Source organism: Panthera uncia, unplaced genomic scaffold, assembly GCF_023721935.1.
Source record: "Panthera uncia isolate 11264 unplaced genomic scaffold, Puncia_PCG_1.0 HiC_scaffold_678, whole genome shotgun sequence".
NCBI classification, from domain to species: Eukaryota; Metazoa; Chordata; class Mammalia; order Carnivora; family Felidae; genus Panthera; species Panthera uncia.
Window position 1 is genome coordinate 3,241 of NW_026059845.1, and position 27,474 is coordinate 30,714.

Genomic DNA, 27,474 nt, shown 5'->3' on the forward strand with positions numbered 1-27,474 from the left:
CTGGGTGGCTTGGTCGGTTAAGCATCCAACTTCGGCTGAGGTTGTGATCCCACAGTTCATGAGTTCAAACCCTGCATCAGGCTCTCTGCTGTCAGCACAGAACCCATTTTGGATCCTCTGTCTCCCTGTCTTTCTGCCCCATCCTGGCTCGTGTGCTGTCTCTCACTCTCTCTTGCTCTCGCTCTTGCTCTCTCTCTCTCTCTCTCAAATAAATAAACATAAAAAAAAAAAAAGTGCAAGACTACCCTGAGGGGCAGAGTCCCTCAAAGTGCAGGAAACAGCCTTGGGAGATGGTCTTGAAGCTGTTGCCGTGGCTGACTTTCATCTTTCCCTCACAGCCTGTCCCTGCCAAGCCTTTGTCACTCATTCTGTTATGCCCTCCTCCCTGCAGTTCATGACCAAGAACCCCCACAAGCGCCTGGGCTGTGTGGCGGCACAGAACGGCGAGGACGCCATCAAGCAGCACCCGTTCTTCAAGGAGATCGACTGGGTTCTCCTGGAGCAGAAGAAGATCAAGCCGCCCTTCAAGCCTCGAATTGTAAGTAGGGCCCCAGAGCCCATTCCACACTGTGCGTCGGGCCTGGGTGTGCAGAAAAAGCGGTCTGGGGCACGTGACCCAAAAATGCCCAGCCAAAATGACAAGGGCAGGAGGTGGCCGAGCCGCTCCCCAAAAGAGTCTCCTAGCCCTCAGAGTTTACTGTCAAAAATACATAACCTAGAGCCATAACCAAGATGCTGATTCGTATGGGACACAGAAGACTTTTAACTTTAACAGAGATCAATTGATTGATTTCAATCAGAAGTTACAAATGATATGAGTTGGCCGTGTATGGTGGAGATTTAAGGTTTCTTTATAAACAAATGGGTTTGCTTTATAACTGAGTCAATTTAAAGAAAAGTACTAGGTAAATAAGAGTCACAGTCATGGTCATTATGTGGACTTAGTGCAGCGTGAGAAGGTAAGACCCAGTGCCCAACACCTGGGGAGGGCTGTGCTGTACCAACCCTGGGGCCGAGTCTGTAAGAGCCTGTCTCTGTAGGGCTCCCCACCCCCCTCTGCCCCACTGTCCCTGCTGGCCTCCCTCCAGCCCAGCATACACCTCCTTCCAGGTTCTCAGCCCTGTCCCAGTGATGCCTGTCGGAGGGGCTGCAGGAAAGGGTGTCAAAGCTCAGCTGTTGGAAAGAGGAATCAGAGAGCAGAGGCCATGTCCTAGCAGTGACCTTCTGCTGGAGGGAGGCCTTCTGGTCAGCAGGGCTCTCCTTGAAGTTGAGAGTGTGCATACAGGCCTGTGTAGGGGGAGTATCCCAAGTCTGCTGGCTTGTGGCCTGATGAGGCAATTATTCAGACTGAAAATTGGGGTATCCAGCTGGCTAGTATGCTGGGAGCAAAGGGGGTATGTAATATTAGGAAATTACAGGCCAAGAGCCCCGGAATGCTGGGACCGGGGTCCTGGGCAGGAAAGACCTGAGACCATCCAGTCAAGCCTCAGTCACCCCACATTGTGTCATGCAGCCCCCTCTCCCTCACCTCCAAGTACAGGACAGACCCTCCTGTGCTTTGTGAATCATCACAGAGGAATTCTGTTATATTCCAGGAGGTTTTCTGGGGAGCAGTTACTGATAGTGTTGTGAAATGTCCCAAGTAGAAAGCAACTCTCAGCATGGTCCAGGCTCAGCCAGTCTAGAGCACGGAAGGTTGACTGTCCCTGGATGCTTGATTGGGTCACTGTTCCTCATCTGCTTCCTCCTTTGGTTTTTACGATTTTCACTGGCTGGCACACAGCTCGGAACAGGCTAGATTCAGGCTCACCTTCTTTCTTTGTTAGCATCACCTTCGCTCCTGCCCATTTCCCCCTTGGCTCTGGGCAGGGCTCCCTGCACATGCCATCGTGCTCAAAGGCTACCCCCCTACCCAGAGGGTCTCTGTGAATGGTTTACAAGGACAAGATCAACCGTGTCCTGGAAAAAGCAAGGGGAAGTAGGAAACCAGAGACCAGGTGGAGAAGGAGGGGAAAACTAAAGACTCAGATCCGAGGATAAAATGTTATTGCAGGTTTAGTCTAAGGTAATCTACCCAAAGCAAAGTGGGAAGTAGAGCGAGGTAGAGAATCCACCTGACAAAAGGGATCCCAGGGCAAGAGCAGGGACCAATCAGTCAGCACAGGTCTGCAAAATGACTTAGTCGACTCAAAGCTAGGCTTATAGAGAGCCAGACAGGACTGGAGGGGCAGCTCTTCCTGCGGGTGTGGGGCCAGACGACAGGGCAAGCTGAGGGGACCGTCAGCAGGGGGTGCAAAGGGAAGAGCGGGCCTGGGGTAGGGCGGAGGCAGGCACCCAAGTCTTTGCTGAGAAGCCACAGGGAAGCAAGGAATTAGGGAGAATCTTTATGATAAAAGTCCCAAAGAAGTTTTAAAGTATGGATTCATGGAGAAGTCTCTCTCTGGGATAAAGAGAAGGCAGAACATGGCTCAAACCCAGCAGAGGAAAGTACTCTGAGATTTCAGGGGCCCTGCGAAGCTCCTGTCTCCAGAAGCCTGTCCCTAAGGCCGAGCAATAGCAGGGATTCCTCCCGAGGCTGAGACCCTCTGTCTCACCTCTGAGCCAAATGAAAGGGCAGACCCAAGAGAAGCGACCCTTTGAGCTGTGCCTGGCTTCCCCCGAGTGAGGGAAGGGCGTAAAGAACAAGCGTGAGGTTTCTGTGGGCCTGCAGGATGGAGAAGGAGCCAGACACAGAGGAAGAAGAAGAAAAGGGTGACACGGGAGGCCAACCCATGACCCAGTCCACTGGTAGACAGGCCTCACCCAGCCTGGACAGGCAGGGGTGGCCGGCCCGGCGTGCAGGTGCTCCTGTGGGCCAGGGTGGGAGAGGGTCCCTGGGAACCAGCAGCAGAAGTACATCTCTGGGTGAGGGGGTCAGGCTGACCTGGAGGTCAGGTGGGACTCCACCCGGAGCACAAGGGACCCGTGCTTCCCTCCCTTGGGTCTCTCCCGAGCCTCCAGTGTGGGACAGGAGGGCAGGACTCTGCTCGCTTCCTTTGCCGAAGGGCTCAAGTAGGCTTCCTGGGGCCAGACCATCCCCTGAAAGGATGGCAAAGAGTGAGGGCAGGGGCTGTTCAGGAGCTCCCAACAATGTCCAACTGTCTGAGTCAGCATTCCCAAAGACTGAGTTCATCCTTACCTCACACGTCACCTTCTGTGCAAGTCCCTACTCACCCCCACAGAACTCCAGAGTTATCCTTAACACTGTTGGGGGTTGGGGGGGAGGAGGCAGGGAGAATGTTTATCTGGCTGGTTTGAATTCCGTTTGGAAGAGAGAGGCCATCCGAAGGAAGGATAAGAAAGGAAACTTCCATTGTGCAACAGGTGTCTCTGGTCACATTTTGAGCCGAATAATGTTCCATACAGAGTTCTCAGCTACAGGTCTTTAAAGATGTATTCAAGTTCTTTTAAGTATCTGATCTCATTTATATCCTAGAGATTTGTCTCTGGAGAAATATCAAAATGGGAAAGAAAAGAATAGTCTACATCTCCTTAGCAGGTTGGAAAGGTCTGCCTGAGACTGCTCCTAAGTTGAAAGCTCTTTTCTGAAAAATGTTGATGGTACCACCCTGAGTCTTCTGTGGGCTTGTTCACAGCAGAAATGAATTTTAAGTTGAATTCAAGCCCACCACAGTGACAAACATACTCTAGTTCCCGTGTCTGAAAGCCTTGCAAGACCCACGTGTAACTCACACAAGGTTTTAAGAAGCCAACACCCACCTCTTACTAACTCAGGATTAACCCTGGGGGAACCACGGGTAGCCAGGCCCTCCTGGCTCAGATACCAGCAGTGGGGGTGGCTATGCTCTGTAAGTAGGGCCAGTTACCAACAGGCAAAATAGATAGCCACCCATGAGTGGTCACGGGAGAGACACTGGGGGCTGAAGTGCATCCCACAGAAGTCACCTTCTGTTTACGGGGGAGGGGTTCCATCATAAGATAGGCTGTCCGCCGGCTGAGGGTGTCACATAACCTTAGGGCACATCGATGCCCTTTGAGGAGAGCTGAGAAGGAAAGGGTGTGACAGTGGGAGGAAGGAAAGTTGCTCTGGAGCCTGACATTGGGAAGAAGTGGACAGGGCAGTGTGAGCTTCTTGGATCTTAGAGACAGACAGCCTCCTTGAGAAGGGAGAGGACAAGTGTGCGAGCCTTGCAATTTGGCGATGGCCTCAAGAAGACACGGGGTGTGTGTTTTAGAAGGCAGTGAAACGAGATACACAGAAACCCTCTAATCTCCTCATGCCAACCCCCCGCCCCGGGCATTCAGTCACAGAGGGAACCCTGGGGCTCCTTTGTCTTGGGCTAGCTCCACTAGCTCCTACCCACGTCCTGTTGACATAACAGCAAAATGCCGCCACCCCCAGAAAACAGCCGGATAGCGACCACCCCACTGGATGAGCCGGCCATACCGAGTCTAAGGGCCTTGGGGGTGTCCTGCCTGTCTTGATTCAGGAGGGAGTTGGTTCTGTCTGGTGGGAGGTGCTGGAGTGAGGCCAGGTGAGGTCACGTCATCCAGGCACCAGGGCTTAAGAAGAGCCAGGACTCCGTGGTATGTTTTCTGCATCTCCGGACTCTTCCCGCTCTCGCGGCAGGGATGAAGCTCCTCCACGGCACAGCCTGTGGTGGGAGAGCAAACCTGTACACTGCCCAGGCTGGCTCTGCTGAAGACTAGGTTGGCTCAGTCGCCCCCGTAGGGGCTGAGGATATGGCAGGTTCCCAGGCCTGGTTTCTATCCCCTCCGTAGGAATCCTCGTCCTTCCAAAGATCTCACCGAGATTGTCCAGATCCCTAGCTGGCTGCTGGCCTCTGGTCCAGTTCCCTCACAGACCTCAGGTGGCTGCTGTCCCCTCCAGGCCTTTACCTTCTCGAGAGGTTTGCTAAGCTTAGATTTCTGCTCCCTCGCGCCTGAGCCTCCCTGTCTAACCCCTGCCCTGACTCACCAGCTGTCATTAGTCCGACTGGATTGCCTGCCTTCAGGTTTAGGCCCATTTGCACTAAACCCCACCTCGGGACATTTTTCAGTGGCCTCTGCTTCAATGTGGGGATTTCGTCTCGTTCGTCCTGCCAACTATCTTGTATTCTCCCGCCCTCACTTTCCCTTTTATATTCCTCCTGTCTACCCTCTGGCCACCCACATTTGCAACTGATTTTGCACGAGTGATGTGCCGTCAACACCAAACCAAAGACTCTGTGCCACCCTTGTATTCAAATCGATTTCTGGAGGTGGCTGGCCTCACGGCAAGGGCACACAGGGTGGGTGGCAGGCACCCCAGCAGCGGTTGGGGGGCTAGAGAAGCCAGTAAGGCTGGAGCCAAGGCCTTTGATGCTGGAAAAAAATCTCCCGGCATAGAGTTCATTCATCTGTCCCACTGGGGATTTAGTTCCAAGGTGATGGCATCATCCAGTAGCCAATAAATGTAGCACATTTTGCTTTTGTGTTACTGGTGAGCTCACCTTCTTTGGGGACCGCAGAGGGCAGAGTGATGGGTTCGGTGTGTTTGAACAGCATCATGTGACCATGCGGATGTTGGAGGTATTTTCTCGCTCCAGGCTTCTTTCCTGGGCACTCCTCTTGCACCCAAAAAGCACTAGGCTCCGAGATTATGGCTCCCAGGGCTCCAGCGCTGGAATTGGGGGAAGCCAGTGGAGGGGGGAGAGATCTGCCTCCCCAGAAACCTAGCTATCCTCAGTGAAAGCCAAGGGCAATGAGGGAAATGCCGGCCAAGTAAACTTCTCTTTGTGTACGTGTTCTCTCTTTTCAAGTTTGCTTCAGTGTGAATGTCCCTCTTTAAGGTAAGGCCTCCTGAATGGGGAGTCTGTCCAGGTAGGTGAGCCCTCTCAGGCCCGGTGACATGGAGGCCCTTCCAACCCCATGATCTGTTTCCATCCAGTCGTCCACACTGCATGGCGGGACCCTCGAGGGAGGCCTTTCCTGCATGCTCCTGCATGACCGGGCTGTGCTGAGAGAAAACCGGGAAGTGGGTTTGAGACCCTCACAACCTCACCAACTTAGCAGCCTGAGGAGAAGCCCTGCTGAGCAGGCAAAGGCAACCCTTTCCCCTGAAGCTCGTCAACCCACCCAGGAGACCACCTGTTAGTGGGCCCCATGAAGACAGAGTCCCAGGTGACCAGCAAAGGCAGTCCTCCTCCTCCACCTAGCAGAGCAGGGACGGGACCCGGCCAGTGCCTAGAGACATCAGTGAGGACATCCCCCCGGACTGTGTCCAGGCCAGAGTGGGAGCCCTTCGTCTCCAAGAGGCTGCAAGGTCCTGCAAAGAGCCAGGACACCAGTCCGGGCCTAGAGGGCATCATGGGAAATGTCCAGGAAGCTGTTTCTGGCAGTTGGCCCAGGTAGTGACATGGCACAGTGGACCGGTACCGGCTTTGACCGCAGAGAGACTTGGGTTGGAAGAAAATTGCTGTCGTGGGTTAGCCGTGTAAGCCCAGGAGTTCACTTCATCTGCAGACCCCTGGCCTCCTTGGGCCTGAGCTCCTTATCTGTAAAATAGGGATAAAAATATCCACTCATAAAATTATGAACAGGATTAGATAAACCTGTAGATTCCCAACGAATTTTAGTTCTTCTCTCCAGCCACCATCCCCACCCAGCCTGTCAAAGCCCCTCCTTCTCCCGCTTGCGTCAGGAATCAAGAGCTAAGGAGGCAGTGCGGTGTATGGAGGCTAGGCTGTGGAATCAAAGGCGGCCAGGTTCCAACTAGCACTGCAGGATCTTGGGAGATTTGTCTCACCTCTCCGAGCCCCCGTGAGCCGATCTGTAGAACAGGGATAGTAGTATGTACCACGTCGAATGTCTGTGAGGAGTGAAAAGCAAATCAAGTGAAGTGATTAGCACATTCCTTGGGATACAGCGGGTTCTAGGACAGAGCTAAAGCTGACAGTACTGGAGACCCTAGGGGTCTAAGCCAAGGGGGCTAGAGAGGGCGCAGTTCCCGGAGAGGCCAGGGGTTCACACGAGGGATGACACCATGTGGTCGGGGAAGCTGCCATTGCAAGGCAGAGGACTAGCAAAGAGCACCATCCAGTCCCCGCAGAGAGCCTTCTGGAGTTTCATTCCGGCCCTGCCCCTGGTCTGGGATGGGAGAGCACAGGGAGACAGGAGATACGGCAAGACAGAGACTCACCCCGGCCCTAATGCCCCTTGAGGAACCCCAAGTTTCCCCGCAGGGTCTGTCCCCCTTTTACGGTGTGAGCTTGCCACCACCTTTACTTCCCCTGCCCCTGTCCTCAGTGGTCTTGTTTGCCAAGCACAGCCGTGCAGCCCAGCCCTAAAGTGCTGGCAGTCTGATGAGACCCCATGACCGTGGCCGTAGGAGCACGGAGGGTTCCCAAGTGTTTCTAAGCTAAACAGCCTCAGTGGGGCATGTTTGACTCTGCACAAGGGATTTCTCTGTCTGGGAATTCTGCTTGCAGGAGCGTTCCTATAGCCCGACCTGCACATCACTTTGGTGCTCCCACCCACTACCCTAGGGGAGGAATTTGAGCCCTGGGCTGGGCATTTCTGTAAGCTCCGAAGTTTTCATTTATAACTTCATAGCTGTTCAGTTGAGATTTGCCTTCATGGGTTCATCGAACTAGTGTATATTGAATTTAATCTCCTCCCCACCCCACTAGCACCTGAGGTAACACACACAGCCTGCCGGGGAGCGTGGGACCTACTGGGCTGTGTGTGACTGAAGGAAGGAAGGTTCTCCAGAGGAGCTGGATCTGGGCAGAGAAAGCCAAAAAGGATTGGGGACAGAGAGCTACCGGGAAGAGGCATGGCAGCAGGGGAGGGCAAGGCAGGATTCATGTCAGGTCTTTTCAGCGGGAATTTAGTGAGCATGTACTTTGTACCCTCTGTGAAGCTGTAGGGGAGAAGGCTGGTTGACGTAAGAAGAATCACCTATAGAGGCGCCTGTGTGGCTCAGTTGGTTAAGTGTCAGACTTCAGCTCAGGTCATGATCTCACAGTTCGTGAGTTCAAGCCCCACATCAGGCTCTGTGCTGGCAGCTTGGAGCCTGGAGCCTTCTTCCGATTCTGTGTCTCCCTCTCTCTCTGCACCCCACCCCCCAATCATGCTCTGTGTCTTTCTGTCTCTCAAAAATAAACATTAAACAAAATTTAAAAAAAAAGAAAGAAGAAGAATCACCTGAATGCTACCATCCTGAGGGGTTCCAGTGGCCGGAGGAGCCTCAAACATAAAATGCTTGGGGAATACCAGGCACAGTACAAAATGCAGGACTTGACTCAGGGCAGGGGTCTTGGGGTTTGCCTCTTAAGGTTAGGGGGCAGGGAGGAAAGGTGATGTGAAGAGGAAAGCCTCCCTGGACAGGCCAGCTGGCAGGGCCTCTGTGGGCCACAGGAGCCACTGGCCATTTGCAGTCTCATAGAAGGTCCCGCCCGGGGTGGTGGTCTGGCAGCCAGGAAAAGACAGGCAGTGGTCCCAGGCTGGATAATGTGCATCGAAGTAGAAGCAGATAGAAGCTCAAACCTTCCCCAGGTGGGGGGCTCAGGCCTCCAGGCCTCCAGCCAGCATTTGCTCTCTGAGGGGTGCAGACACCAAGGGAGACTGTGCACCAAGGGGTTGGGGGTGTTCCCCACCCACGCCAGCCTCCAAGGGGGCACAGCTGGCTATCAGGGAGGAAAGAAGCTCTGGAAACCCAGCTTGCATTGGGGGGCGGGGGCATTAGTGCCCTGTTTACTCCCCACTGTCTGTGCCAGGATAGTGGATGGTAACAGATTTGGATTTAGCTTAAACTCGACACTCAGACATTCTTCTGGAATTCTGGGATTTGACAAACACACATTAGGTCTGTGGCACATCATTACAGTTCCACATCAGCCACTCTCAGAGCGAGGTGATCCCGGCCTGCGGGACTCAGACCCCCACATTATTCTGGCCTCTTCTTTCTGGGACCTACTCCATCCCCAAAGGGGTTTTATCGGTGCACAGAGCTTGAATGTCAGGTGTGTGAGCCCCACTAGGTGTGGAAGAAGGTCAAGAATGGCAGGGACAGTGAGATATGATACTTGCCTTGAGTAGGGAGATGGGAAGATAAGCCCACAGTGGGGCTTACCAACTGCGATGACTCAGGAAATAAAGCAGACCTTGACTTGGTGCTTCAGCCAGACTTCCTCCCCACCCCTCCCACATCTTAGCCAGTATTTGGAAACCACAGGTGGTCTTCCTGGGGGAGGCATGGCAGATTCAGGCTACAGGTACCCAGGTACCTGGGATGTGGGTGATCCACCAAAAGTTTCAGAATATAGTCACCCCAAAACATGAGATTCCAGAATTTAGCCCCCACTTTGTATCAGAGGCAACGAGCTAAGAGGAAAACACTGGACAGGGCTGGGTGCTGGTCCGTCTGTTTTTTATATCTTTGAGACTCGGAGCAAATCACTGAATTTCTCTGCTCCCTTCCTATAAAATGAGGGACTTACATAATCCCTAAAATGTCTTACAGCCTATGAGGGCAGGGATTGGAGGTGTTTGGAAATCAATTTTATTATAATAAAATTTACATAGAATAAAATTTAACCCATTTAAAATGTGCATTTTGACGCATTTTAACAAATGGATGCACCCATGTTACACCAGCACAGTGAAAGAAGATCTCTACCCCAAACTGTTCCCAGGTGCCCTGCGCCCCAAGGCAGTCCCTGATCTGCTTTCTGTCACTGGAGAGTAGATGTGTCTTCTAGAGTTTCGTGTGTGTGTGTGTGTGTGTGTGTGTGTGTGTGTGTATACACACACACACATATATATGGAGCCGTGTAGTGTGTGCTGTTTTGTGATTTTGTGTCTGGCTTCTTTCACTCAGCATCCATGTGTGTGAGATTTAGGAACTACATTTTTAATTTTTTACTATGGAAAACGTCAAACATGTACAGAAGTGGAGAGAATCCCCATGTGCCCATCACCCAACACCAACAACTAGCCTGCTCTGGTTAATTTGTCAGGGGAGGGATTTTTATCTGTTTTGTGCACAGCAGCGTCCTCAGCAACTCCTGGCACGTAGTAGGTGTTGTAACATATACTATGAATGAATGAATAAGTTCTATAGATCGACAGTGTTTTTCCAGAGAATACTTCTCTCTTAGCTCCAGCTCTAAATTCTCTTGTCACCTTTTATGGCCCAAGATCTGTTCCAGTTTATGCCTCAGAATTTAGGATGATAAGATCCTGCATTGGGAAACCTGAAAGTGTTGAATGGTAGGAGAGGTGGGTGACCTCATCTTGACTTGAGAGGCATATATTCGGGTGTTTACAGTTCCCGTTTCAAAGCCAGCAGGCAGAGCAACAATAAATTCCGGGCCAAGAGAACTGATTTCTATCTAGAACATTTTCATAAATAAGGGGGGTGGTATTGGTGAGTGGAGAAACAGGGCTTTTGCCAGGACCAGATTGAAAAGTTTCTTTGGGCACCAAAAAGTCCCTGGAATTAGATAGATGTCAACCCAACAGGCGTCAACCATGACACTGCTTTGAAAAGTAGATGCTACATGAAAAAGGGCTGCACGATTAGAAGCGGAATGGGGCCAGGTTTGCCGCTGTGGGCCTCCCCACTTTCAGCTGGAGAACGCGGGCTCCTGATGCATCACCGGGCACAGGCCCTGCCGCGGCACGTCCCGCTGTGTGGGGCCAGCTCCCTGCAGAGCCCAGCTCGGGTGCTCAGGCCTCGGGCGGGCCACAGCATGTAGGGCGCTGTCTCCTCCTGAGCCTTTTTATGGCTGGCTATCCACCCAGGTTTTCCGCATGTTGTCAGTTCCAGACACCCCGACTGAGTGCCCCTTTGCCCTACTTCAGGGTCTCCGCAGCAGTAGGGTGTGAAGTCAATTTAAGGAGTCAGGTGAAGAAAAAAGTGTAATAAAGACTAAGATAGGGTAGAGTAGGGTCAGGTGAAGTAGAATCAAACAGAATAGAATAAGTAGGATATCATGGGACACCTGGGTGGCTCAGTTGGTTAAGCGTCTGACTTCGGCTCAGGCATGATCTCACGGTCCGTGGGTTCGAGCCTTGCATCGGACTCTGTGCCGACAGCCTGGAGCCTGCTTCAGATTCTGTGTCTTCCTCTCTCTTTCTGCCCCTCCCCCTCTCACACTCTGTCTCTCTCAAAAATAAATGAACATTAAAAAAAGTTTTTAAAGAATAAGTAGAATATCAGACTATAGCACAGAATGCAATCTAGGTAAACTATGGCTTGCTGAATCATTTCTTGGGCTGATGGGATGAGGTGATGTGCACTAGGTTATAGACAAAATGTCTTTCTTACTGTTGGTCATACTAAAAAGTTCTGAAGGGCTAGGCCTCTCTTCGCTCCTCATGTCTAAGAAATGACCCCATGAGCTGTAGTGGGGACGGTGGCTTCATGTACAGGGAAGATTGCAGGTGTGCATTTATAATGCAAATAACAAGGCTATTGGTGGAAAGCTCTGAACAGCGTGCCTGTGCTGGGCTCCGTGCAGCAGCCCATCGCGTATGTGAACGCATCGATGCCTCTCGGAGGGAGGCAGGACGGCACATGTCAGGAACATGGGCCTTGGTGTTAGGACACCTGAATTCAGTCCCGGCTGCACCTTGGGCAAACTGTTTCCCAGTCTCTCCAGTGGGCTCTGTGGCGGTGCTCGCTACCCCTGGGGTGGGGGTGAGCAAGAGTGAATCAGGCAGGGGAAACGATTAGCGCAGAGCCCGGCACCTGAAAAAACCTCCATCCGTGGGCTTTAGTGAGGTTTTCATGTGCGGAAACAAGTGTGCCAGGCTCTGTACGACGACGCTAGGAATACAAGAGAGATGCTCAGTGAGTCATTATTTAGCGCTAGTTATGAGGAGTACCAGGAAAGAGAGGCACGGGACAACCGAGGGGTATGGGGGGACCAGCCTAGGCTGGGAATGGTTCCCCAGGAAAGGGAACTGATACAAGGGGTATTTCCTTCCCCACATGGCAGCACCAGACCCTGTCTTTAGTGGCAGAATGGAAGCCTTGTGGCCTCAGTAATGGTTTCAGAACTCCTTTACAGCATTTTGAGAGGGCAGTGGACTCTCCCTTATTCTCATTGCTGGTCTCAGAGGGCAGGCTCACCTTTTGAACAAAGCCGTTGCACTTTGCCATCCTCTGGGGATGCAGCAGGGTCCATTTAATTAACCGGGAGCTGGCAAGGCCCCAGCTCTGAGCCAGGCAGCGCTGGTGAGATGCCTGCCTCTCCGGGAAGCCAAGATTCACAGGCCACTTCGAGGCACCTCCAGGCTGATTATAAACTCCAGACTGAATGTCATCAAGCACCCATGTGCACCGTACAGACAATGAGGACTTCTCCCTAGCCACGTGGCTCAAAATGACTCTTGGCTGAAATGTATGCATTATGCATTTGTCACCAAATTTTAGAATCAAATTGTCACAGCCAAAGGTGTGCATGTGGGTGGACTTTGGAAGGCCCGAAGGGTTCGAGCAGGTAGAAGTACCACCCTTCAGAGCCACACAGAAATGCCTCCTTTCCTAAAAGGAATGAAGAAATGCTGTCTGTGGAGTTAAGACTGATACAAATGACTTCACCTGGCCTTAAAAGAACCTTCTGGAAAGAGCCTCAGATACACAGTCTGTGTCCGGGGGACTTTTCCCAATCATTTTCATAGAGTCGCTTCAGCCTTCCTGCAGAGCACTGAATACACCAGAGGGAACGCCCCGTGCCGGGGACCCCCCCGCCATGGTCCAAGGGGACAATTCATGTCCTGAGAATCTTTCTTCTCTGTGTGGATTACTCAGAGTTATCATACGTTGGACAGATTCAGGCTTTATTCAAAGAGAAACTTTCAAATCTGTGGTTCTTAGCAATCAAATCACCGCCCCTTCAAGAATCTGCTGCAGTGAGATGTTTCCACATGCACAACTTGCTGTACTGTACGAGGTTCACGGAAGCCCTGAAGTCCATTCCCTAGCACAAGGCTTTGCAAATTGGCCCACAGGCTGAATCCAGCCCACTGCCTCTTTTTGTGCAGCCCTCGATCTAGGAATGGTTTTTACATTTTTCTTAAATGGTTGAAGAAGAATGTTTCATGACACATGAACATTATATGAAGTTCGAATGTCAGTATCCATATGTAAAGTTCTGCGTCCATACGTAAAGCCACACTTGTGCAACTGTCTGCAGCTGCCTTTGAGCCACGACAGCAGAGTGGAGTGATTATAACAGAGATCCTGTGGCCCACAAAACTTAAAGATTTACTGTATGGCCCTTTGGAGAAAATTTGCCACCCCTGCTTTAAGAGTGAAAATCCAGGTTAAGAGTCTTGCTTGAAATACTTTACTTAAAATAATTGAGCTGTATGCGGTGCCCCGGGGGACTCAGTTGTTTAAGTGTCTGACTCTTGGTTTTGGCTCAGGTCATGATCTCATGGTTCGTGGGTTTGAGCCCGTGTCAGGCTCTGTGCTGACGGTGCAGAGCCTGCTTGGGATTCACTCTCTTCCTCTCTCTCTCTGTCCCTCCTCTGCTCTCGCTCTCAAAATAAATAAACTTAAAAAAATAATTGAGCCGTAAAATTTAGAGGCAAAAGCGACTTTGAAAATCACCTTCATGAGCTCCCCACTTGACCATGTTAAGCAGGGGACTCCAGGGAGTGGTGTCTTGGGCTCTCCTTTTAAAGTTCTGTGGGTTTTGGGGCACCTGGGTGGCTCAGTTGGTTAAGCATCGACTTCAGCTCAGGTCATGATCTCACTGTTTGTGAGTTCGAGCCCCACCTCAGGCTCCGTGCTGACAGCTCAGAGCCTGGAGTCTGCTTCAGATTCTGTGTCTCCCTCTCTCTCTGCCCCACCCCCACTTGCACTCTGTCTCTCAAAAATGAATAAATGTTAAAAAAAATTTTTTTAAATAAAATAAAAATTAGGACCCCTAATGTGAAAATGTAACTGGAGCATTTCTTGACATTCAGAAGCCCTGGAAGCGCCGGGTCTTGTTCCTACAGGGGTCATCACCGTGTGGTGCCCACCGTGCCCCAGTCTCTAACAGCCCCAAGTTCCCCAAGCTCCCCCCCCACACACACTCACACCCTGCTCATTACAGAGGAGAGAAGACATCACAGCCAGCAGCGCTAAAAGTAAAATTTGTCTTCTTTCTTCTTCTTGTTTTTCTTATCTTGCTTTATTCTTGCAAGTTTAAAGATGGCCCACCAGGATATATAAAGGACACACTCTAAATATAATATCAGTGAAAATGAGGAAAGAAAAACAAAGGCAGGAAGACAAAAAAAAATCAGGAATGTTCTTTGTGGGAGTGTCACACATGTGGCTCTTAGCTTTTGAGAGCAGACTGTTAATTGTATAGCAGAGTGGGGGGGACGAGAAAGCACCCAGGGTGTCCAGGTGAAATAGTGACTGTTCTGTGAACCAAGATCAAGTAGAAATCGCTCTCAAGGATCATCCCAAAGACAGTGCTGTTTGTTCTAACCATACAGTTGTGATAAATATTGATGAGGAAGCAATGCTAATAATTCACATTTCTTCTATGCCATGTGCTGTTCTCACCACTTAAATGTATTATTTCACTTACTCCTTATAACGAATATACAGGGAGGGCTACCAGCATCCCCATTTTACAGATGATGAAAGTAAGGCCCAGAGAAGACCAAGTGATTTGCCCAAAGCTGCAAAGCTGGAGAGAAGCAGAAGTGAAGTCCAGGCAGTCTGGCCACAGAGCTCTCGTGCTAACCTACTGAGCAGCACTGCCTCTCAGAGGCAGCACCTGGAGACACCAATATGCTTCCCAGTGAGCTCTTGGATGTCCCAGTTTATAAAGGCTAATATCAAATAAGGAAAGGAGGGCATGAAATTGAGAAGGAATGCCAATATACAGTGTGAACTTGAGAGGAAGCCAAATCCACAGCAACTACAGCCCTACATAGGCTTTTAAGCCACAAAAAGGCCTTTTGAAACTGCCAAGGAAAAGAAGGAAGAAAGGGACCCACTGCTCCTTTACACAGAGGGACCCAGTCAGGCTGCCTGTCGGGATCACTTGGGAAGCTTTAAAACATACACAGGTCTGGGCCACACCCCTGGATGGTCCAATTAGTGAGGTGTGGGGCAAGGCCCAGGTGTCCATGTGGGCGCACTGTTGGATTTTTTGTTGTTTTTTTTTAGTTTTTATTTTACTCCACCTGGGGCTCATCATGACACGTGCCCTCCTTCACCCTCACTTATCTCCCCCCTGGTAACCATCAGTTTGCTCTCTAGAGTTGAGAGTCTGTTTCTTGGTTTGCCTCCCCTTTTTCTTTTTCTTCCCCTTGTTTTGTTTCTTAAATTCCACATATGGTATTTGTCTTTCTCTGACTGACTTATTTCACTTGCATTATACTCTCTAGTTCCATCCACGTCATTGCAAATGGCAAGATTGCATCCTTTTTATGGCTGAGTAATGTTCCAGTATGCGTGTGTGTGTGTGTGTATGACCTCTTCATTCATCAGTCAGTGGACACTTGGGCTGCATCCATATGTTGGCTCTTGTAAATAACACTGCTGTAAACTTAGAGGTGCATGTATCCCTTTGAACTAGTGTTTTCTTTGGGTAAATACCCAGCAGTGATTACTGCATCACAGGGTAGTTCTATTCTTACCTTTTTGAGGACGCTCCACATTGTTTTTCAGAGCAGCCACGGCCAGTTTGGGTTCCCACCAGCAGTGCACCAGGGCTCCTTGTCCAGGTTCCCTTTGTTTCTGACGCACAGGCAGGATGGAGAACTGCTTTGTTACCAGTGACAAAAAGCAAGGCTGTTACCTTGTCTCTAACTTTTCCCCAAAGAGAAGTCTCTTAGAAGTACAAAGATTAGGGCAAAACCCAGTAAAGATTAACTGATTTCCAAGGGAGAAATAAGTCATTACAAGCCAGAAATAAGTACCAAAATAAGAAGAAATCAAAGTCAAATGCAAATCAGTTGCACTTGATAAAGCTCACCTGGGGAGCTAGGACAGGCCATTCCCTGGGCCAGATCCCTGAGCAGTGACACTGAATCTCTGATGTGGGGCCAGCATCACTGTTATGTAAAGTTCCTGGCAGTCCAGTGTGCAGTCACTGGTCTAGGCCCAGGTGAACTACATGTCAGGTTACTAAAAAATCTGCTGTGCCCACTACTTGGTAATTTGGATTTCCAGAATCCAGCAGTGACACCAAGCGATTGGAGATGGGCAGACAGTTTCCCCATATTCAAAAATAGGGAAAATGTAGATTTGGGATACTTGGAGGTAGGTGCTGTTAAAGCAATTTCTAGAAGTTTTTATGAAAAGATACTTTGTGAACACTGGGGGAAAATGGTAATCACTTGGAGCCAATTAACTTCATTTCTAGACCAATAGACCAGAGAAATGCAACAGCGTTAGGTGTCTTTATTCCAGCAAAGCAATTGAAAGTCTTTGATATCATCCTCCTGAACAAGATGGGAAATGTGACCATGCCTGGGTGCCTGGGTGACTCAGTTGAGCACCTGACTTTGGCTCAGGTCATGATCTCGCAGTTCGGGAGTTCGAGCCCCACATCAGGATTGCTGCTGTCAGTGAAGAGCCTACTTCGGATTTTCTGTCCCCCTCTCTCTGCCCCTTTCCCACCTGTGCTCTCTCTCAAAAATAAATAAACATTTTTTAAAAAGTGACCTTGGCTGGTCAATTCACAGTGGATTTAACCATAATGCCCCCAAAGTCTGCTGGGGTGCCTGGATGTTGGCTTTGCGAGAGGGCTGTTTGTAGAGGGCAGGCCAGAAGGGTCCAAGCCTGAGCCTGCCTTACATGGTATTTTTATACATGTCTTACTGGAGTAATGGGAGGCATGCCAGTCATATTTTAGGATGACACAGAGTCGAAGGATATAGCACACAAGATGGATGATAGAATTAACATTATATTCCCATAGTATTTTCACGTTTACATGAGCTTTGCTTATATGCTCTCATAGAGCCCTCGGCAAGCTAGGCATATTTATTATCCCTACTTTGTTGGTAACAGACTGAGATCAGAGAAGTAAGTTACAAAATCATTATTTATGATTATCTCAACAAGCCGGAGATAAGCACCAAAGTAAGAAGAAATCAAAGTCAAATGCAAAGGATTACATCTGGATTCAAAACAATCTATTTCAGAAGATTGACATTTGTATCAGTTGCCTAGGGCTGCCCAAACAAAGTGTCCTAAACGGGGTGCCTTAGAACAACAGAAACCTATCATCTCACAGTTCTGGGGAGGAGAAGTCTTTAATCAAGCTGCCAGCAGGGCCTTAGCGCCCCCACAGCCTAGAGGTGGTGGGGAGAGTCCTCCCTTGCCTCTGTCAGCTTCAGGTGGCCCCAGACATTCCTTGGCTTGTGGCAACATCTCCGTTCTTCAGGTGACATTCTCCATGTCTCTGCACGTGGGCTTCCCTCTGTGCAGGTCTGTCACTGTTCAAACTTCCCTTTCTTGTAAGGACCCCAGTTACACTGGGTGAGGGCCCACCCTCATGACTGCATCTCACTTTGATGACATCTGCATGGACCTTATGTCCTCCAAATAAGGTCACATTCTGAGATACCAGAGCTTAGGAATTCAACATCTCTTTTTTGGGAGATGCAGTTCAACCCATAATAGGGTCACACTGGATAGGTAACACTAAGAGCGTCATCGATTTATCACAGCTCCCTGAGAAATGGAACTAGGCATTGGATTAACTTGAGGGTTCCTACCAAGTAGAAGGTCATGCCACAGCACTTGGCATTGCTCAGACCAGAGTCAGGAGTGGAAAGGTCAGCTGTGGCCACTACATGCTAAGAAGGAGGTGGGTTTTAGAAAGGAGGGAGCCACTGAGGGCTCAGGGCAGGAAAGGTGCCATAAAAGCTCCATGGGCGGCCGAGTGCCAGGGGAGCCCGTACATCTTGCTCTGATTTCTATAAAGAAAATCCCGAAGTGTGACCAATTCGCAGTTAACAAGATCAAGAGGGGAAGAAAGGAATGGAAGATTATGTTTGGAGCAATTTCTAGGTAAATGATAGTTAACTTGAAATTCTGTTCCAGCCCTCATTTTTGCCAGGCAAGGCATTATGCGGTTTTACATCCTTTATTTCATTTAACTTCACACGTAAGCATGGGTGCATTAACATACACACGTATACGCTGTTATTTACAATGTAGGGGTATAATGAATAGATATGTGTCTACAAAGATTTGTTTAATAGAGAGCAAGTATGTAAAAAGAGCCAAGTGGAGCTTAGGCGAGAATTTTGACATTTCAAAGCTAGGAGGAATTTGGGGTTTGACTGCTCTGGTGAATGAAATTATTTCAAGCAAATGAATATTTGCACATCATCTGCTGTGTCCTAGGTGTCTTAAGGTATCTGAGAGGAGGCTGTGACACACATAGCATTTTAGAAGGGGCCAAATGCATGATCCAGAAAGTGCTGTGGGAGCTGGGAGGAGGGTGAGATTGGGTAAGGTGGCTGTCAGGGAACTCCGAAGAGGGAGTCGGAACCTGATGTGGGCCCAAGACCAAAAAAAGCTGGCATTTTGGAGACTGTGTGGAGACAGCATGTTTCCCCCTCCCCCATTCTGATTGTGTGCGTGGATCAGAGTGACGACAACCTGTGCTCTCGTCATGCCCGGAAGAGGTAAAGAGGTGTGGGCAGGGACCAGCGACGTAGCCACATGAAAGCCAGCCCCATGCCCCAGCTGGTGAGATTAGGGAGTTTTCTTGGTGCTTCAGAACAAAGTCATCTGTTGATCTCGTAATCAGATGAAGACAGAAGCAGAAATCGCTGGCTCTTCTGAAAGCTGGTGTTTATGACTTCAGTACAGTGAGAGAAAGAATTGCGCCAGCCAGACAGGAAGCAGGCATTCAGGCCGCCTGCCCATGTCCGTGCTGCGATCCAAGCACTACCACAGCCGGCTGATCCCCCAAGCCCTCGGCCGCCTCCGGTGATTTATAAGGCAGGCCCAGTGGCTCTGCTTCTCCGTTGCAGTTTCTCAAAAGGATCTGGAGGGACCTGTAACTGTTTCCATAACCTACCTCACTCCCCCGTTGGAGATACCAAAGGTAGGCCCTTGCCCCAGAGTCAGCCCCGGACCTCTCAAATCCCAGACCTTATCTCTCTCGGAAGGGATGCCAGAGGGAAGGGGAGTGTCATTTTCCTCTAACATTAGCCACAAGGGTTAGTGTCATAAAGTCCCCTTAGCCCATCTGTCTTTGATGGAATTTTCCCAAACCCTGGTTGAACCTGTTTGTGTTGGTCTCCTGCCAGCAATCAGGGAACCCCAGTGCCCCAAGCTGACTGCTGCTCAGAGAGGAAACCCCATGAAGTAGGCCTAAGTCTGCCTGTTTCTCTGGGCTGCCCCGCGCTAGACCCCTCACAGATCAGACCTCAGCCGTCTCGCCACGTCACCTGGGCTCCCCGACGTGAAAAGCCCATCTGGTAGAACAGCTGCCAGTGGTCCTGAAGCCAGAGCACTTACCTGGCTCTGGATACAGTAGAAGCAAGAGCAGTGCATTCACTCATTTCTCAGCAGCTATTTATTGAGCACTCACTGTGTGCCAGGCAGTGCACTAGGATGGGGATGGGATGTGAGTTCAACCCAGTCCCCATCCCCAACAAACTCACAGATTAGTGGAAAGGAGGAGGATGCGTGTGATCAGGGCTGTGATAAGGCAGGAGAGGGCTCCTGGGTGGCGCAGTGGGTTGAGCATCTGACTCTTGGTTTCTGCTCAGGTCGTGATCCCAGGGTCGTGGGATTCAGACCTGTGTCAGGCTCCGTGCTGAGCGTGGAGCCTGCTTAGGATTCTATCTCTCCCTCTGCCCTTCTTTTCTGCTTTAGTGCACTCGTTCACTCTCTTGCTCTCTCTTTCATAAAAAAAAAAAAAAAAGAGAGAGATGATGGAGCACCCATAAGAGGGGTGGAAGGACAGGAAGGCTGCTTGAAGGAAGGCCATCTAAACCTGGTTGGGAAGGGTGAGCAATTCAGCTGGGTGATGAGGACATGGGACAGAGGCAGGGGTGGGAGAGGGGGTTCCAGGCACAGGCTTGGAGTCAGGGGAAGCCAGTGAGTCCAGAGAACCTCATGGTCCAGCAGGGCCCAGAAGCAGTGGGGAGCTATGCGGGGATAAGACCCTGAAGGGCCTTAGAAATAGAGGACTGTAAGACCCTGGGACTTTTCCCAAGGGCAGTCAGGTGCCATTGGAAGAATCTCAATCTCTGGACAAAGCACTGGGATGTTCAGGTAGACCCTAGCTCTGCACTCATTCAGCGTTTGGAGGCATACAGATAAATGTAAGACTCAGTCCCTCCTTCGAGAAGCTCATGACACCAATGGGCAGGTCACACAGACTGTGTTGGGTAGCAACCAAGCTGTCTATGATGTGTGCCCATGGCACACAGGTGCTAAGACTTGGAGGTGCATTTATTGGGTGCCCATTACATGCTGGAGTCTGCACTGAGGCACCTAACATCTGATGTCTCATTGAGTCCTCAAGGCAATCTATAGAGTGCCTGTCACTACCCCCATTTTACAGATGAAAAAACTAAATCTCAGAGAGTGACCTCACAGTGTCATATAGCCAGGAAGGGGCAGTACCAAGATAAGAGGTCAGCTAGTGCTCTCTGTCCTCCTCCGTGTCGCCCCGCTAAGTGTGGGACAAGCATGTAGGATGGGCTTCATGAAGGAGATAAAGACTGAAGAGGTCCCAGGGTCACCTCTCAGGCTCCACACTGTGGGCTAAGAGTATAACATTTAGACTCTAGGGGAGGCATATGGGAAGACTGAGGATCTAGGTCAACGGGGAATGTCTCTGGGGGGTTGTCCATCTGAACCTTGGAATTGAGTCGTATGCTCGCTCACAGGGAGGCCCCAGCTTTTCAAAGAATAAAATCGGTGAATAAAGGATATAATGCCCAATCCCCTCCACATTGAGGATGCTATGCTGTCTACATGCTATTAATAGGGAGTGGTGTTTCCCAGAGATATTTGCTTTGGAAAACTTCTCAAGTCTCTAAGGTTAATGGTCAGGAATTGCACATAGTGGGGATCTTGGCTTCTTGAATTGGAAATGAGTAACTGACATGCATTCAAAATGTTTTCAAGGAGGGGCGCCTGGGTGGCTCAGTCGGCTAAGCGTCCGACTTCAGCTCAGGTCACGATCTCGCGGTCCATGAGTTGGAGCCCCACGTCGGGCTCTGTGCTGACAGCCTGGAGCCCGTTTCGGATTCTGTGTCTCCCTCTCTCTGACCCTCCCCCGCTCATGCTCTGTCTCTCTCTGTCTCAAAAATAAATAAACATTAAAAAAAAAAAATTAAAAAAAAATGTTTCCAAGGAAACCAGGGCCTGGGCCAGTTTGGATAAGGGGGCGGACAAGGCAAGTATGTCTTTCTCTAGAGTTCTTAAAGAATGGCACCGTCACTGAAATGCCACCCATGATTCTGTGACCCCTGGAGAGCCCAGAGCTGACTTGGTGGTGCCCCAAAATAGCATAAAATGGAGCTAGAGGTCCTCTGGGAAGGACATCCCTTGCTGTGCTGACCGAACCTGGTTGCCTGGTACACAGTCAGTGAGTGATGAAATTCAGACGTCCTGTGGAATCTAGCTCCGTCACTACGCTCAGCCGACCTCAGGCAATGAAGCCAGTTTCCATGGACACTAATGACTGAAAAGGTGAAGCACAAACAAGTAAGCAGACAGGGAAGGCCAGTGCCCGAACAGTTCCAGATTTTTCAACGTTCCTCATCTCAAGGGCAACACACACATCCTTCGGGTCCTGTTTCCATCCCTTGGATTTTCTGTATCTCTCTTCTGTCTCCCTTCTGAGGTCTCCGAGACCCACTCAACTATGCAGCTCAAGCCCAGAGAAAAGACACGAAGCAGGACTGATGTGGCCGAAAGATCCAGTCATCCCTGCTGTGTGCTATCCTCCTGATTCTGATCTCAGCCTGGGATGGTCTGAACACATGCCCCCTCCCCCCAGCCAAGCTCGCCCAGTACAGGTTACCCACTCTCGCCCCGACCCACAGCTTCTCCTGCCACACTCACCCACTGGCAAGCCCTTCTGGCTCCAGGCCTAGCAGTCTGGCCTGAATGTCTCCGGGTGGACTTTGATCCTTGCCATGTCTTTCCATTTCTCCAGTGTCCAGCTTTCTAGACATTCTATGCAAGCAGCATCATGCAGGGATCTGGATTTGAATCCAACTCTGCTCTTAAGTAGTTGGGTGACCCTGGTCACCAAATCTCTTTGAGCCACAGTGTCTCCATCTGTAAAATCAGGGTAATAGTATCTGCCTGTTCTAAGGATCAAATAAGGAAACAAATGGGCAGGTGCTTTATAAACTATAAAACCACAGTTCCCAAACCATGTCCTGCAGAACTCTGCATCTGAGACAGATGTTAAGCTATTCAGGAAAGGGGTGCCTGAGGTGGGGTGGGGGGGCCTCAGTCGGTTTCACTCTTGATTTCGTCTCCAGTCATGATCTCATGGTTCATGGGATTGAGACTCGAGTCAGGCTCTGTGCTGACAGCACAGAATCTGCTTGGGATTTTCTCTCTCTGTCTCTCTCTCTGTCTCTCTGTCTCTCTCTCTCTCTCTCTCTCTCTTTCTTTCTTTCTGCCCTTCCCCTGCACATGTGCACTCTCTCTCTCTCTCAAAATAATTAAATTTTTAAAAAAAGCTATTCAGGAAAAAAGAAAGTTTCACGTCAAGTTTGAGGAAGGCTGTTCTAAACAAAGTGAACCAGGTTTCTTGACCCTATGACATCTCAGAGCCTTTAATTTGCCACTGTATGTGGCAAACATCCAAGAGCAGGGTGCAAAAATAGCTTTGTCTCTAAACCACCTTTTTCATAGAGTATTATTAACATCTTTTAGGTTACTAGTTTCCACAGAACAAAGCTTATATTAATTAATATTCCTCCTACAAATAATAATGCTAATCTTTCCACAAGATTTATTCCATCATCCAGGTCACTAATCCTGGGTAACACCAGTTAATCAGCACCTGAAAGGGTATTGCTGGAGCTCCTTCAATCCTCTGGGCATTGTGCCATGTAGTGCAGGGCGAGGGGGGCGGGCGTTGAAGGCCTCCGCAGTCGGACTCACCCTGCCTCCCTCCATCCCCATGCTGGACTCCACCCCGGGCAACTCGGGGAACCCTGTTCTACATCTTCCGTGTTCCCACCTCCCCACCCGCCATCTTTGTCCCACCTCTCCCTGCCGAGGTGACTTCTTCCCCTCTCTGCCAACACGACCGTAATTCATTCTTCAGGTCCCAGCCAAGTCCCGACTTCTCCACGGAAGTTTTTCTAACTATCGCAGTGTGTGTTCTAGACAGTAGTACTGGCTCCCAGATCAACTGGAAGTCCCGAAAGGCAGAGAGAATATTATTTACACTTCCATGTTTTTCTCCAAAAGCCAGGATTTGTTTGTTTGCTGCTCTCCATCCCCCATGGACCATAAGCCCTATTTCGGGAACTTGAGCCTCTAACTGGGTATGGGTCCTTCGGGGCTGGGGAGTCAGTGCAGTGGTGGGTTCTTCCACATGGCCATTCATTCAGTAGATGCTTATTGTAGGGAACCCAAGGTTGAGTAAGACAAGGCCCCTGCCTTTAAGGAGCTCTTGGGCAAGGCAAATAGCCACAACTCGTTGCAAGTCAGCATGTCGAGTATAATCATGGAAAGAATGTAGGAGCACAAAATAGGGTTCGTGGTGGATGCAGGTAGGGATCAAGGCAGGCTTCCCAGAAGACGGTCCCCTGCCCCCACTCTACTCATCCTCCTACTTAGAAGAGGTCATAAGGAGCAGACCTGGCAAGGTTATGGAGGTCTACCTAGAGACAAGAAAGACCACTGGAGACTCCATGGGAGAGAGATTCAAGTTTGTTCCCCGGGTCACAGGGACAGAGGTCTTGATGGAGCCAGAGGGTTAGATTAGCAGGGGGAGTACGGGATGAGAGCTATGCATCCCACGCTCCCAAACACGCGTGCTCCACCCCCACACGGCAGTCTGTGGGAATCCCACTTCCCTGCTTTTCCATCATACCCTCTCACCCCTTCTTCCCTCTCACCTGGACTCATTCTTCCTTTCCAAGTCCTCTGCCACCTCCTGGTCCTGGGGCCATCCGTCGTGACCTCATTGGAGCAGCCCCGTGTCTTCTCTCAGTAGCTAGAGGCCTGCTTTGGTGAGAGGCTGGTCAGTGTGATGCCCACTCCCTGTGGGGGGGCCCCGGGAGGAAGGTCAGCCTGGAGTCAGTGCTTTCTCTTTTCTTCTCACAGAAAACCAAAAGAGACGTCAATAACTTTGACCAAGACTTTACCCGGGAAGAGCCTGTCCTCACGCTCGTGGATGAAGCAATCGTGAAGCAGATCAACCAGGAGGAATTCAAAGGCTTCTCCTACTTTGGCGAAGACCTGATGCCCTGAGAAGCTGTTCCAGGTGGAGTTTGGTGACGCTGCAGGAAAGGGTGCCGAGAAGAGTCCTATTTCTGGAGGCTCAGAAGGCCTTGAACTGCCTGTCCTGTTCTCCAGAGCCCCAGTCCCTCGTCTACCCTCTATTTATTGTGTTCCCTCACCCCAGGCGGGCTCCTCCCTCTTCCACCTGGGGACCAGAAGGCACTCTTGGTTCTTGTCTCACCAGTGATGCAGAATCGCATGGGGTCAGCGGTCGGCTGGACACACTGTGTGTTTGGTCTGTTGGCAAGCCCGTTTCCACTCCTCAGGGGCTCCTGGCAGCGAGGCAGCTTCGGTTCTTTTACTTCAAAGAGCAACAAGAAAAGCAAACAAGAAGGGTCTGGCCGTGCTATTGGACATAGGGGCCCAATCACTCTCACTTCTGAGAGCCTCGGTTCTGAGGCTCCCACTTTTGAGAGCCTGCCACCCTCAGCCCTTCTGTCCAGGAGAGACAGGTGCTTCTTCGGCATGGGGGTGGGTGCCCTCGAGGCGCGTTGTGGTGGAGGCACACCACGAGATGCATGGGTTGGCTGCCCGTGTTCGGCAGAACGGCCAACACTGGCTTGCTTCGGTTGTAGCTCTTGGGCATGCCAAAGTTGTAAGAGCATGTGTCTCGTGAAAGAAATCACTCTTTGTAGAAAAAGAAATCGGATTTTGAACTCGGTTAACATTTGAAGAATATATCACCAAATTGGCTTTCTAATCGGCCAAAAGATATAAATTCCAGTATTAACGCAGGTAGATATTAAAGGGCTATTATACAATGAGAAACCAACTGTCCAGGGTTTAGGCTGTTAGCGTTTTTGTGGTTTGTGGCACACGGGAGCTGGATGAATTGAGAGAGAAGAAAACAAGTAATGCTCATTCTTCAAATTCTGCCTGAACACAGAGGCCACCGCAGCAATGGCCAAGACCCTGAGGTTCTAGGAAAACTCACTCCCAAATTCTCTTTCCAGTTTCGTTCTGAGTTCCCAGCATACGCTCTATTTATTTCCTGCAACAGTGTGTTACTTTTGCGCACTTCTACGAAGAATTGGTAGTACTGCTGTGTTGTGGTTTTTAAGACATTAAACATGTAAAGTTAAATATGAAATCTCTGCTCTCGGAGCAAGCCGAATGAGGCTGAACGTGGGTTATGCGGAGGGAATCCAGAGACGGAACAGCAACTTATCTGCAAACTGCCAATGTGGCGAGACGTGCTCGGAGTTTTGTTTCTGTGCGACATGCAAATGGCAACTCGCGTGGGACCCTATTTCATGGATGTGATGTTACCTCCTGTAGATATGCTAACAGCGTTACATTCTTTGATTTCCAAGGGTTCTCTGTGGCTTTGTGTATATGTTTCCCGGGGGTTATTTGATTATCTATTTTACCGAACTGATTTTAGCAGGGAATGGAATCCATTCCAACTGTTGCACGCGGATTTCCCGGCTGCCCCTAAATATAGATACGTGTGAGTGGCAAAGTGGCACCAATGAAGCTTTTTGCCTTTTGTACATTTGCGATTTTTGTATATAGTGTTTGCTGCAAGGCCTGTGGAATTAATTCATTGAACTTAGAGGTATCAACTGCTGCATGTTCAGGCATATTATAAAACTTTAGTCTATGAAAGAATAATTACAATAATGTCCAGGTGCAATACTCTGTACGCGTATTGGTTCAAGTTACCGAGAGATAAGGTGTGTTTCTTTTTTGAGGATGGGGAGGAGTCTTTTGTATTGTTTATTTCATTTTGGTTTATTTCAAAAGACGTAAACATATAGTAAGCTACACTAAATCTCACATACAGTTCTCCTGTGCTCTATTATGCCCCAAGAGGGATGGGGAAGCGAAAGGAATGTTTTCGATGGTGGTTTCGAAGCTTGGACGGTGACCAGCTCGAGCCCATAGAAGGTTGGTGTCCATATTTGCATCTGGTTGGCCATAGCCTTTGTTATTACTAAGGATGACATTCAGTTTCCTTTTGTCTTTATTTTTTAAAAACTCAGGTGTAGTTATGATCCGTTCTTATGAGACTTAGAAATACTATCACTCTATCAGTTTGTGTGTTTGGCGTACCAGTGAAGTGAAGAAGAACAGATTAACTTAATTTCTCTTCGGTAACTTGACATACTGGGGGAGAGAGAGACTATCTTCCGGAATTGAGTACAAGCACAGAAACATCTTCACGGTGGCATCATCTCAGTTTTTAAGAAGACGTGACAATACTGCCCATCATACTCCTGCATCACTACTGCTCTGTTTCTCCTCTGCTTCCTTCACCACGATGAACCTGGAACAGCCAAGCAAGCTCTACCTGCAAGACGAGCGGCCTGCTTCAAGGCCCCGGTGGCGTTCCCATGTCAGCAGGGCTCGGGCCCTTCCTACAGGACAACTGGCATTTTGGCTGCAGAGTCAAATAATACATTCCACCCGGCAGCTCCAGGCAGTCATTCGCGGGGTGCCTGGCCCAGAGATGCCCCCTTCCAGCACCGAAGCTGGGCTGGCTGGGATGCCTCCTGCTTGGGGCCGGAGCTGATCAGTTCTCTCACAGGCGGGTTCAAATCCCACGTCGTCTATAGAAAAAAGCTTGTGTGTTCCTCGAGTATTCACTGTTTCATTTCAATTTTCACAAGGCTTAGGAAGCGGACACACTATTACATTTCTTTCTAATCTATCCAGCTCTTGAGTGCAAAAAAAAAATGCCAAAAAATATATGAAGGATAGCTGTTCTCCTGTGTTCTCTCATTATGGACTTTGTGAAGTGGAAACATCGTTTTTTCCTCCAAAGGTGAAAAAAATGCATTCTTGCTTTAAAAAAAAAAAAGAAGGCTAAAAAATTACCTCTTTTTAAATTATGTGCAAAATAATTCTGGCTAAATATAAAATGTACTCAATTTTAGGGGTTTTTTTGTATTGTGATGCTTTATTTGTACATTTTTTTCCTTTCTGGATGTAATTTTAATCTCTTGCCATTCATTAGTGTTATTTCATTGTAAACATTATTGTGCCAAATGTACTGTATTCAAAAGGAT

The 27,474-nt window shown here is 49.7% G+C and overlaps 1 protein-coding gene across 1 annotated transcript; it reads left to right on the forward strand.

The window, feature by feature from the left end:
- The first annotated feature begins 249 nt into the window (after positions 1 to 249).
- Positions 250 to 24,600, forward strand: LOC125918320 (protein kinase C epsilon type-like). The gene is made up of 2 exons (XM_049624337.1): positions 250 to 538; positions 24,287 to 24,600. The coding sequence occupies exons 1-2, from the start codon at positions 374 to 376 to the stop codon at positions 24,431 to 24,433; spliced, it is 312 nt and encodes a 103-aa protein (XP_049480294.1). The 5' UTR covers positions 250 to 373; the 3' UTR covers positions 24,434 to 24,600.
- Positions 24,601 to 27,474: the final 2,874 nt, after the last annotated feature.

Coding starts and splice junctions, on each gene's coding strand:
- LOC125918320 (XM_049624337.1), top strand. CDS start 374: ATGCCCTCCTCCCTGCAGTTCATGACCAAGAACCCCCACAAGCGCCTG. Junction 539..24,286: donor CGCCCTTCAAGCCTCGAATT/GTAAGTAGGGCC, acceptor TTCTTCTCACAG/AAAACCAAAAGAGACGTCAA.